General features: G+C 31.5%; 2 protein-coding genes across 4 annotated transcripts; both read right to left on the reverse strand.

Annotated features, from left to right (window-relative positions):
* Positions 1–1,201: 1,201 nt before the first annotated feature.
* On the reverse strand, positions 1,202–4,776 carry LOC100814204 (PTI1-like tyrosine-protein kinase At3g15890). Of its 2 annotated transcripts, none has more exons than XM_006583057.4 (4): positions 4,360–4,776; positions 3,796–3,940; positions 2,149–2,411; positions 1,202–2,070 (listed from the first exon to the last, which is right to left on the reverse strand). In XM_006583057.4, the coding sequence occupies exons 1-4, from the start codon at positions 4,395–4,397 to the stop codon at positions 1,431–1,433; spliced, it is 1,086 nt and encodes a 361-aa protein (XP_006583120.1). In that variant the 5' UTR covers positions 4,398–4,776; the 3' UTR covers positions 1,202–1,430. The 2 variants fall into 2 exon arrangements, with proteins under 2 accessions (XP_006583120.1, XP_003528313.1); XM_003528265.5 differs by having other exon boundaries at positions 3,796–3,943; positions 4,360–4,752.
* Positions 4,777–8,572: 3,796 nt separating this feature from the next.
* LOC100785876 (PTI1-like tyrosine-protein kinase At3g15890) lies at positions 8,573–11,445 on the reverse strand. 2 transcript variants are annotated; one of them, XM_014777543.3, is made up of 4 exons: positions 11,272–11,445; positions 10,791–10,938; positions 9,620–9,908; positions 8,573–9,544 (listed from the first exon to the last, which is right to left on the reverse strand). In XM_014777543.3, exons 3-4 carry the CDS (start codon positions 9,631–9,633, stop codon positions 8,878–8,880), a joined length of 681 nt encoding a protein of 226 aa, XP_014633029.1. In that variant the 5' UTR covers positions 9,634–9,908; positions 10,791–10,938; positions 11,272–11,445; the 3' UTR covers positions 8,573–8,877. The 2 variants fall into 2 exon arrangements, with proteins under 2 accessions (XP_014633029.1, XP_014633028.1); XM_014777542.3 differs by having other exon boundaries at positions 10,791–10,941.
* Positions 11,446–12,378: the final 933 nt, after the last annotated feature.

The following is a 12,378-nucleotide window of genomic DNA, read 5'->3' on the forward strand; positions in this document are numbered from 1 at the left end:
ATATTACCTTAATCATAATCTACCTGGAAGAAGTAAAAATTAATTTTAAAAAAGAAACTTTTAATCTAAGATTGAGGTTTAAGAAAATATTATAAGTTGAAAATTATAAAATAATATTATAGTTATCAAAATTATAGAATATGCTTTAATCTCTTTTGGGACTGAGATAATTTCATACCTCTTCATATTTTTATAAACCTTCTAATATATTTATATTTCTATAAACATTTATTAATATGTACTAATTTATATATGTTATAGATAATTTCCACCAAGATGCCAATCCATTAATAATGGCCACGAGATATATATTTCCTTACTTTATGATTTCATTCCATAGTAAGTCCACAGGAACAAATTAAGCAATGTGTAAATGTATATAAGGTTAAAGAAATTGTAGGTTTGTGCTTAGTTGTTACTTGATCGAGAGATGCGATGACTCATGACCTATGATCAGGAGGGGATAATATATATATATATATATATATATATATATATATATATATATATATATAATTTTATGATAGTTTTATAAATAGATTGAAATCATTATCTCCTATCATTCTTTTAATTTTCAGATTTTTTTTTTACTTATGTATTACATTTACAAATCCATGTTATGAGAATTTTTAAACGTAACATACAACGGATATATGATAATACATAAATTTAAAGCTTTTGTTTTTCAACAAGATAAAAAATACAAACTACAACCCAAACTATTGAGAAATTTACTTCTGCACAATAATTTAAAAATGTCCTTATATTACAATTTGAATTATTTATCATAAATCTAAAATATGACTTGTAATTATATAAAAAATACTAATAAATAACAAAAACACATGTAAGATTTAATCTAAGATGATAATATTTCATTGATAACAGATTATAGCATAGAAATAAATTGAATGAAAAATATAATACATTTTTTTTCAAATTTTGTTAAAATTCTGTTATTTATTTAACGTAATAAAGTATACTTTATTTAATTAAATCATGTGTTTATTTTTTATGTAATATATGTTTGTATTGTAAAATATTTATATATAAGGGAGTTTTATTTATTGTTTTTTTCCGAGCCTGTAAAATGTCAAGACTAACTTGGGTGTGCTGCCACTTGTCACTGCTCAGACGTTAAAATAATCGTAATAGAGCTATCACTTGTGAATAGAGTGAAGTTGAAGCTTTTGCAAAAAAATACTAGAAAAAATATTTGACTTAGTAGCAATATCGCATAGTAACAAGGGTGAAAGACGATGCAGATATGAAATTGGTAACCACAACACAAGGGGAATAAAACACTACACAAAACGGATAACCCCAAGCACTCATACAAATACAATCACACGCATGACGTAAACATACCCATACTAATCTAACAATTAAAAAGAAACAAAAAAACCCTTCACAACCCCTCAAGGCCATAGTTAATTATTCCCTTTCAAGGGACGTTGTAATTCTTTTTCTTCTGATATATAGTCTAAACTGTCTTCAGCCACTGATGTCTCATCATTGCTTTCTACAGCTAGAAGGCTTCTGAACATTTCACTGTTCTCTATATGATAAAATTTATCTTTAGATTCTCCCTTCAGTAGCTCTATCACATCAAGTATGGTGGGTCTCTTCTCAGGTAGATCCTGAGCACACATAAGTGCAACTAAAACAACTCTTTTAAGCTCTCCCTCCACATAGTTGCCATTTAGTCTTGGATCAGCAATTTCACTAAATTTCTTCTCACAAACCAAATGCAATGCCCAATCAACTATAGATCGCCTCACTGTGGAATTAAGCTTTTCAATTGGTCTCTTGCCACTGGTGAGTTCCAGAAGGAGAATGCCAAAACTGTAGACATCACAACTCTCATTTGCTTTGCCTAACATAGCATATTCTGGTGCAAGGTAGCCCAGGGTACCCTTTACTTTTGTAGTCATATGCGTTGCCCCGTCAGGCATCAACTTAGCAAACCCGAAATCAGCAACCCGGGCACGGAAATCAGAATCCAGCAACACGTTGCTTGCTTTAATATCTCTGTGGATGATATGCGGTGTTGCTTGGTGATGAAGATACCTGAAAGTAATAAGATTTATGGATAATGTAATGATAGTGGAAGAAGTTCATGAGAAAAGTCAGGTTAGTAGTACTCACACAATTCCTTCAGCAGAACCAATTGCAATGTTCATCCGCCGATTCCAATCAAGAAGGCATTCGAATGAGTGATGTCCATGAAGATGAGAGTGGAGGCTCAAATTTTGCATATATTCATATACAATTAACCGTTCCTGTCCTTCAGCACAGTAGCCACGAAGACTGAGAAGATTCTTGTGTCGTATTCTTGCCAATATTTCAAGTTCAACAGTAAATTCAGTCTCTGCTCTGTTGCTCCAAACTTTCAATCTTTTCACTGCAATCTGGGATGGCAAGATTTTTAAACAATAAAATGGTTATACAGCCATGCTACTTGTCTGCCATCAACATATTTCAGTTGCTTCAATACTCAAATGCTAGATAAAAACCACTAGGGTCGGCCTAGTGGTGGTGGGTTTTGGGTAATATGCATGAGGTTCTAGGTTTTCAAACCTCAGTGCGACCATTGTACAAAAAAAAACTCCAATGTTAGATAAATTGTTTTGAATGGAGGTTTTTGGCTTTTTGCAGCATTAGTCCCTGAGACTTCTGATCACATTCTTTAAAAATCACATCACAAGGTTAAATCAAATCCTACAAGTCTTGAGAACAATCCATTAAGGAACATAAACCAAACTCACTCTTTTCTATAATATACAGTCAATGGCTATTTAAGTTCAATCCAATGCTATTACTTAGGCTCACTAACAATCATGATAAGAAAACTGGTGGGCTTATATTGAAAGATTGCTGCAACAGAAAATAGAAGCCACTGGAGGAGGGGTTCAGTATCTTCTTCCCTCTCATTCAACCCCAATTTGATTGAGAGAATAACATTCTTGGACATGGATCTCTCACAAGTCAATTCTTTTGCAGCAACAATGAAAGACTTATAATTACTAATTGTCAAGTAGGACTTAGAACGATATAGGAATTCAAACTATATCAAAGCAGACCCCACAAAGCCATTAAGAATGTGAAATGGCCATAATAATTGATGAAGAGAAATGGATTTTATACAATCTTTTACCTGTGTCATTCACAAATGATACTGCTAATGAACTCTACTCAGTTTCAAAATGTATAATCCAGCCATAAACTCATTGTGCAATTACTAATGCTTTATAGTTTATATGTTGTGAGAAACATATTCACATTATTAATAGTGATTGCTTCATTGGATACATAGATTTTCCAGTACTGACATTTACAATGTGAAAGAGGGCAAAATAAGAAGATATTACTTCATTAAAGTAGATAAAAGGAAATGATAACGTGATGAACGTAATGCTTTGATGGCATGGATATCAAATCAATTTCAATCTTCTGAGTTTAGGCAAGGATGGAAACTGGAAAGAAAATAACAAGGAATGGGAATAATCATGTGACTGTACTAGATCTGTCTATGTATGCCATTATTGAAAAGAACATGTGTCTGAGAAAACTCATTTATATGGTTCATCATTTTACAAATATGCAGTTTAGTTAAAAACAAAAGCCACCCAAATATATTATTAAAGGAAATGAAACACTAGATCACCCCATCCACGGCTAAAATGAGCAAGAATAACCTTAGAAGACACAGAAATGCAGCTGATTTGACAAGATGCGTAACGGTAACAATAACAATAACAACAATAACTAACTAAATAAAAATTATAGTCGTACTTGTGATCCATCCCAAAGTTGGCCCCAGTACACACTGCCGAAGCTACCTTCTCCAAGCTTGTTATCATAGTTGAAATTATTTGTGGCAGAGTGTAATTCCTTCAAAGAAAACACCCGCCATTTAGGTTGTTCTTTCCCTCGTCTTCTGCTGCATGAATAAGACTCTGGTATCAAGCCTCCATTCAGTAAAAAATAAAATGAAAAGCATATTCAAGGCCAAAGTTTGAATATAAAAAAAAATGTACTTTGAGAACTCTGCAAGTACAGGACCAATCAATAAAACATACAGCTTGGTATGCTCAAAACAGTTAATCATGCATAATGCTCTAAACTTCTCCCTTAATTTTGCCTGTAGAGTTGTACCTAACAAACTTAACTAACCCTTAATAGATCCTTCTTACTCAAGAGTCAAGACTCTGCAAAAATCTAACATTCATTATTTTCCTCGAAATCAAGCACACAAACTTGAAGTCATACTACACTAACATCTAATCCAACAAAATAAAAACAACAGAGCAAAAGAAAAAAAAAAGTTAACAAAAGATTCATGAATTATTGCCATACCGAGTGGAAACTTTTCCGCAACAAAACCAAAAAGCCATAACCTTTCCACCAATCAGCCCCACCTCTTCCTTTCTCTCTACCTTGCCAATGAAGCTCAGAAAAGGTGAACAAAATCAAAACTTGAAACCGACCCACCAAACCAAACAAGTGTTGTTGTGGTTTCCTTTAACCCGGGAGTTGTTTCCTTTGAAACAGGTGTTTCTGTAGCTGGTTTCAGCGTGAAGGAAAATAAATGAAAATGTGTGGCAACAAAGAAAAGAGGGATGAGGAAATGGGAAGTGAAAGCATGATGATGATGCAAAAAGTGGTGTTAAGTTAAGAGAACCCGAAAAAAAAAAAAAAAAAGTGGTAACAGGTAAGAGTAAGAGAGTTTTCTGTTCTGTTTAATGGAAGTTAAAGGCTTGTTACTCCTCTCCGTCCTTGTCATGCTGAACTCCAGCTGTTGGCATATTTATTGTTTTTTAATTTTTAAATAAAACAAAACATGTATGTATGGCCCCCATTCCTTTTTTTTAAATTTTAATTGTGTTTTGGGGGGAAATTAATTGACTAATCAATGCAGTTTATGAGTTGTTGCTGTTCTAGACTGTAACGCTTCTTAGGATAATAAATGAAATAAGGAAGAAATAAATAAGAACAAAAAATAAAATTTCTTATTTAAATAGATAAAAACAAAAAAATATATATAAATTTTTATTTATTTAGTTTAATAAGTCAAAATAGAAAATAAAAAAATTGTATAAAAATATTTTATCATAATTAAAATATAAATTTAACAAAAATGCTTACATTTTTATTTTATTATTTTTATATTGTAAAAACTAAAGAAAAAAATGAAAATCAACTTCCCCTTCGCTGCAAAATAATTTTCTCTAAATAAATAGTGAAAATAGAAAATTTGATTATTTTATAATAAATAATATATGTATTGATAATATTTTTTTTATAATATTATTCAATCACAAACTAAAATATACGAAGAATTTGTTTATTTTTATAATAATTATTTTAAAAATATAAAATTTAATTGTTTTTATGATAATTAATATATGTATTGATAAAAAAAATTATATTATTATTTAATCACAAATTAAAATATACGATGAATTTATTTATTTTATAGTAATTACCTTAAAAATAAAATTTTTGATGCTTTGAAGAATACATTATTTTCTTTCTACCGAAATCGTTATTCCAATGGAATAAAATATTCTTATCACATTACAGCATGCTGATGTGATTTTTTTAAAAATATAATACTTTATTTCGGAAGAATTTTGTTATTGGTTTGTACAAAAAGCTTTCTAATTAGGAATCTACCCACGCTATTATTCATGCATTTTTTTCTGATTAATCGACATATAGATTCATTTATCTCACTTTACAAATTTGCAACTGGTTTTTATTTATAGCCTTTGAGATGTATGGCCCAATCATTTTATTACTTAATACAGGTATCAAATGAACACTTAAATTGTTTAGTTGTAGAAAGAGAGAGGGTAGTTAGAGCAAATTAAATCAATTGAGGGATACCAATTAAGGTTTGGTCCAGCATGAAGAAACCAGAACCTGCATGCGAAGCGAGATTCTTTGTTTTTCTTTTCCTCCCTTTTGTTTTGTACAATTCTGCATGCTTGTTTTTAGTTGTTTTTAACTCCTAAAATTCACACTTCATCTTGTGTTTTATTGTGTCATAGGACTATTTATAATAAGAAATACTAATTAAGTTTTATACTGTCCAGTTACAAATAAAGTAAACTACTTATCAATTTGTGTGATACACAAGGTCATTTTTTTTTATATAATATACACAGGATCATTAGCATCTGAAAGTAAGTTGTTGTTTAACTTTTGTGTATAAAGGGAATTGTATATATTAAAAATTCTTCTTTTCTGTTTAACTCTACACCCCTTACTTCAGGTTCTATATATTCTTCTACATGCTCTGGATATCATTGCCAACTAAGGAAGATGAAAATCTTAGGCTCTGGATAACCAGATTTCCAGAGGAGGGTATTTGGGTATTTCCATATTTCGAATATTAGCCACCTGTTACTGATCAGTTGAACTACTAATAAAGCCTCTGAAAAAGTCATATATAATACTCAAATAGCTTTCCCATGATCAGATTTTGACAGTCTATAATGACAAAGACACACTAACACCTGGTGCAGATTGCTCACCATTCAGCAATATTTGTTTTTTTTATGCTTACACTGCTACATTACACATTAACACACTTGCTTAAGAAGTTTAAAAAACTAATTAGAAGTTCTACACAGGACATACTTACAAACTTTCATGTCCTTAAATTATAGAATAAATCAGATGGCTGAAAACTACAAAAGTGCACTTGAAAATTTTTTAGCCTGTGACATGGGGAATAACGGAATAACTGTTATTTTCTTTGAATTTTTTTTAGATAATTATTTTCTTTGAAGATAAAATTCAAACTTATGCCGACATTTTTTCTTTAAAAGATGGACAACTGAAATTTAAATGATAATTATAGTATATTAAATTGACAACATTAAGTAGGACTAACACATTAAGGTGATATGCACCAGACAAATAAAATGTGATCTCATAACTCATAACATGTGTGTATTTGGCCTTTGGGATAGGTACACTGTCGAAATAGAAGTGCAGGATCGGCTATTGTTTGCTAGTTCAGTCTTCAGACTCACTGACCAAGGTGACAATTTCCAAACTTCGGTTTTATTTTTCTTCAGAATCAATAAAAAAATTATTAGCCACTGATTACTTGGGGTTAGTCTTCTATCTGGTCATTGGACATTTTTAACAATGTGTTGTATCTTTATCTCTCCTACTGAAAATGTCCAATACTTGAAGAAGATCTCTACTCGATTATTTGAGCATTTATTTTCATCACACATGACTAAAGCCAATAAATCAAACCAAAGAGAATGAGATGGAAACTTTATTTTTACCATTTGGGCTAATTTTTTAGAAATTACCAAAAGAAAACACTTTTAAAATTAATTATCAATTAAGACTAAATCGTAAAAGTTATTACGATTTCATAAAGGAAGTGGTAAATCTTTATATGACTTCAATGTAAAACTAAAATGATAAATTTGTATATAGATTGAAGTCGTATAAAGACTTATGACCTGTGTTTACAAAATTATAACAACTTTTATGACTTATTTTCAAATGGGAATTAATTAAAATAGTTTATTTTTTTCATTATTTTGAAAAAAAAAATACCCAAAAATGGTAAAAAAGCCGTGAGATGCATAAATTCTTCCGTACTTGTTATGAACTCAACTTAGGCTCAATCGACCTCAGTTCATTTTTATTAGTAAGTCCAAATTCATATCAAGAAGCCAAGTGAAGATAACAACAACCAGTATTAAAGTTATACAAAATAAGCTCTTCAACCCGAGATAACCGCCTATAAAGGGTTTTGGACCGTGATACTAATATACTTGAAATGTAACACGTATATATTTGAAACGTCACCGTTGCAAATATAGGCATTTATTATAATATCTCTTTAGTGGAGTTTTCTGCTAACTTAAACATTAAAATATCTTTGCATGTAGCCTTTTTTTTGTGCAAATCGAAATTGTAGAGTTCAGGTCAAGTTAATCTCATCTCAAGAAGACCAGAACACTCATTCATCAGTCTAGGCCACCAGACAACTAAAGTCCGAATCATCATATGCCACACTTCATACCAAACATTTGCTTAATCTCCCTCAGTGATATATGCATCAATTCAAGTTAACCACATCTTTTGAGTCTTTGCATGTACATGAATGTCTTTTTTTATATGGGAAAGTAATTGATGGTGGAAATGTTCAACTATAGCCTTAATAAGAATATCTTTAAGGATAAATTATTAAGTAGTCTATAATCATCATGTCTCCATAAATCTCGACCAATTTTGTACATGACATATATTCAAATTTTTAATTATGGAGAGAACTAACAGGGCTCATGATCATTCAAGATTATCTAATAATTTATTTTCCTCAACACAGGCTGAATGATTGTGGACCTAACTGTCTAAGGTGATTCTGCTATATCTTCCAACGGTGTGTCAGAAATAGGTGCATGATTTTCAAATCAATCACGCTCGTAACTTCCCCGTGACACAAATAAGAGATGTTTAGATGACTTGGGTGTATCTACTTGCCTACTTGGCATGTATTTCACTTTTTAGTTTTTTTTTTATGGACAAATTATTAGAATGTTAGTTTTTGACAGTGGAAATGATTAAATCCGTGACCTTTTTTTCTTCTTTAATCATTCAATTCACTTTTTTAGTGATTTAAAGATGTTAAAACGTATTCCCCACCTTAGCGGTGACTGGTGAGTTAGGGGAACGTGATTTCGATTCTGCTATTTGTAAATAACCACTCCCCTTGATCCAAAAGTAAAGCTTGCACCGTACTACCGGAACCTTAACCAGTTCGACCTAATGTTGGAACTAGGAACCCACACCATCTAGTGCTACAAATTTCCACTGACCCGAATAATTATAATATTATTAGAAGTTAAAACATTTTTTTTTGTTCTCAGCAAGCGTACTTAGATGAAGACATGTCCCTTTTTTTTTGTTGGGTTCTCTTTGCCTTATTATGTACAGATAAATTTTTCTGAATGTCTTCAACGGGCTTCTGAACATTTCATTTTCATTGATTTCTATATGAGAAAATTTATCTTTGGATTCTCCCTTCAGTAGCTCTACCACATCAAGCATGGTTGGTCTCTTCCCAGGTAGAACCTGAGCACATATAAGTGCAACAAAAACAACTCTTTTAAGCTCCTCCTCCACATAGTTACCATTTAGTCTCGGATAAGCAAGTTCACTAAATTTCTTCTCACAAACCAATGGCAACGCCAAATCAACCATTGCTTGCTTCACCGTGGAACTAAGCTTTTCAACCGGTCTTCTGCCACTGGCAAGTTCTAGAAAGAGAATGCCAAAACTATAGACATCACAACCCTCATTTGCTTTACCTAACATAGCATATTCTGGTGCAAGGTAGCTCAGGGTACCCTTAACTTCTGTACTCACATGTATTGCTCCGTCAGGGATCAACTTAGCAAATCGGAAACCACCAATTCGGGCCTGGAAATCAGAATCCAGATACACGTTGTTTGCTTTGATGTCCCTATGGATGATATGAGGTGTTGCTTGGTGGTGAAGGTATCTGAAAGTAATAAAGTTAAGGAATAAAGCAATGGTAGTGGAAGAAGCTCATACGAAAGATCAGATTAGTACTCACAATTCCTTCAGCATATCCAATTGCAATATTCATCCGTCGATTCCAATCAAGAAGGCATTTGAATGAGTGATGTCCATGAAGATGAGAGTGGAGGCTCAAATTTGGCATATATTCCATCTCTACTTTGTTGCTCCAAACTTCCAATCTCCATATGCAATTAATCGTTCATGTCCTTCAGCACAGTAGCCACGAAAACTGAGAAGATTCTTGTGACGAATTCTTGCAAATATTTCAAGTTCAACAGTAAATTCCATCTCTACTTTGTTGCTCCAAACTTCCAATCTTTTCACTGCAATATGGAATGGAAAAAATTTAGAAACAATAAAATGGTTAAAGAGCTATGCTATTTGTCTGTCATCAACATATTTCACTTTAGTAGCTTCAGTTCTCAAGTACTAGATAAAATGTTTAAAATAGAAGTTTTTGCAGCATTAGCCCCTGAAAAATCCGATCATATTCTTTAAAAATCATATCACAAGGTCAAACCAAATCCTACAAGTCTAAAGAACAATCCATTAAGGAGCATAAATCAAACTCACTCTCTTCTATAATACTGTATACAACTAAAGACTGTTTTAGTTCATTGCTACTGCTAGGAAAAATTCTGGATATTAAAAATTCTCATCAACAGTAAGGTATACAAATTACTTAGGCTCCCTGACATATCATAATAAGAAAACTGGTATACTCATGTTGAAGGATTGTTGCATCAGAAAATCGAAGTAACTGTTTTGATACAGATCCCTCACAAGCTGACTCTGTGAAGCGTAATACTTAGATGGCATGGATGTCAAATCAATTTTAATCTTCAAGTCTTGGCAAGGACAGAAGCCAGAAAGAAAATTATAAGGCATGTCATTATTGATAGAACATGTATCTGAGAAAACTCATTTATATGGTTCACCATTTCCAAAATATGCAGTTTAGGAAATAAATATAAGGCTGTGCAAATATACTATTAATTAAACGTAACACTAGCTCTCGCCCTTCCACAAGGAAATAGCAACCACAGTCCACAGATAAAAATGAGCAAGAAGAATAATCATAGAAGGCACAGACTTCAGCTGATTTGATATTTCGATAAGATGAGTAGCATTAACAATAACAATAAAAATAACAATAATTGTAGTAATAAGTAAATAAATAAATAAAAATTAAAGTGAAGTCATACTTGCGACCAATTCCAAAGTTGGCCCCAGTAGTACACACTGTCGATTCCCCCTTCTCCAAGCTTGTTATCATAGTAGAAATTATTTGTAGCAGAGCGTTTTTCCTTCAAAGAAAACACCAGCCATTTATGTTGTTCTTTCCCTCGCCTTCTGCTGCATGAATAAGATTGATTTCAGTTATCCATTGAGTGAAAAGATAAAATAAAAAGCATAATTGAGTCCAAAGTTTGAATATAAAAAATGTACTTTGTGAAGTCTTGCAGGTATAGGACCAATTGAACAGACACTTTGGTATGCTCATAACAGTTAATCATGCATAACAAACTAACCCTTAATGTTTCTTACTCTATAGTCAAGATTATTATTGCTAAAACCAGAATCCAAAACCCTCTCTAATATTCATTTTCTACAAATATCTAATCCAAAACCAAAACAATCAAGCAAGAAAAACATTTAACTTAGATTCCCGAATTTTTGTCATACCGATTCGAAGCTTTTCCGCAACAAAACCAAAAAGCCATAACCTTTTGCAGTTTCCACTAATCAGCCACACTTACTCCTCTCTCTCTGGCTTGTCAAACAATCCCAGAAAAGGTGAACAAAATCAAAACTTGAAATAGACCCACCAACGCAGTCATAACTCTAATTCAGAAACGTTAATTGACTGGCTTCTTATTTTTATTTATTTATTTTGCATAACGACTAGCTTATTGAAACTACTTGCCAACTGGTTTTTATTAAAATTACTAGTATATTGGATATTGAGTAAAAAAATAAAGGCAAACAATTTAATATATATATATCTTTTTGTATTTAGTTTTGGTGGACTGTTGCTTGCGCAATTGTTTAGCTACATCTGCATTACTACATTATAAAAGTAATATGAATATTTCAAACTCTAACTTTCTGAGCATTAATTATAAATTGAGTCAAGTGGCATTTTTTGTTCTTTTTAAGAAATGATTTTCCATATTTTGAGTCAAATCTCATTAAGTTGAATGGATATTTATCCCAAGGATGGAAAGAAACAAACTAAATCACTCTAACACCAGTACCTGTACTACGGAAGAATGTCCCTGCCGCAGGAATTGAAACAAATGACATATACCAACCATAATTGACACCTCTATTAAACATATTTTAGAAGATGTGAGATAGCAACTAAGTTATCATGCCCTTGACAAATTTATAAAACATACAATTACTATGTTAAGCAAAAGTGGTTGGTAAGCTAGCTAAAAGCTGAAAGGTTAAGGGACAATAGAAAGTTACTAGTTGAAAATCGAAAAATTAATTTATTAAATTATAAGTATTTGGTAAAATTTATCATTGAAGTAGTTGAAAAATATAAAATAACAGAAAAATAATAAAATCATAATTTATTTAAAAATGATAACTAGAAAATTGGAAAAATATATTAAGGATAAAAATTAAAAAAAATATAAAAAGTTACAAGCTAAAAACTAGCATTTTAAAAAATACTACTTCTAGTAGAGTTTCAAAAAACATTATAAACTATTAAAAAAAAATTATTTACCAAACAGTCAAGTCAAACAAGTTTTTCAGCTAATAACTGAAATGTCTTGTCAA

The sequence above is a fragment of the Glycine max genome, chromosome 7, assembly GCF_000004515.6.
Source record: "Glycine max cultivar Williams 82 chromosome 7, Glycine_max_v4.0, whole genome shotgun sequence".
In the NCBI taxonomy this organism is placed as follows: domain Eukaryota; kingdom Viridiplantae; phylum Streptophyta; class Magnoliopsida; order Fabales; family Fabaceae; genus Glycine; species Glycine max.

Excerpts from the sequence above, each read along its gene's own strand:
- LOC100814204 (XM_003528265.5), bottom strand. The coding sequence starts at position 4,397 with ATGGCTTTTTGGTTTTGTTGCGGAAAAGTTTCCACTCG. Across the intron at positions 3,944-4,359 it reads TGCGGAAAAGTTTCCACTCG|CAGAAGACGAGGGAAAGAAC; the intron begins GTATGGCAATAA and ends TTATTCATGCAG. Across the intron at positions 2,071-2,148 it reads GGTTCTGCTGAAGGAATTGT|GTATCTTCATCACCAAGCAA; the intron begins GTGAGTACTACT and ends TATTACTTTCAG.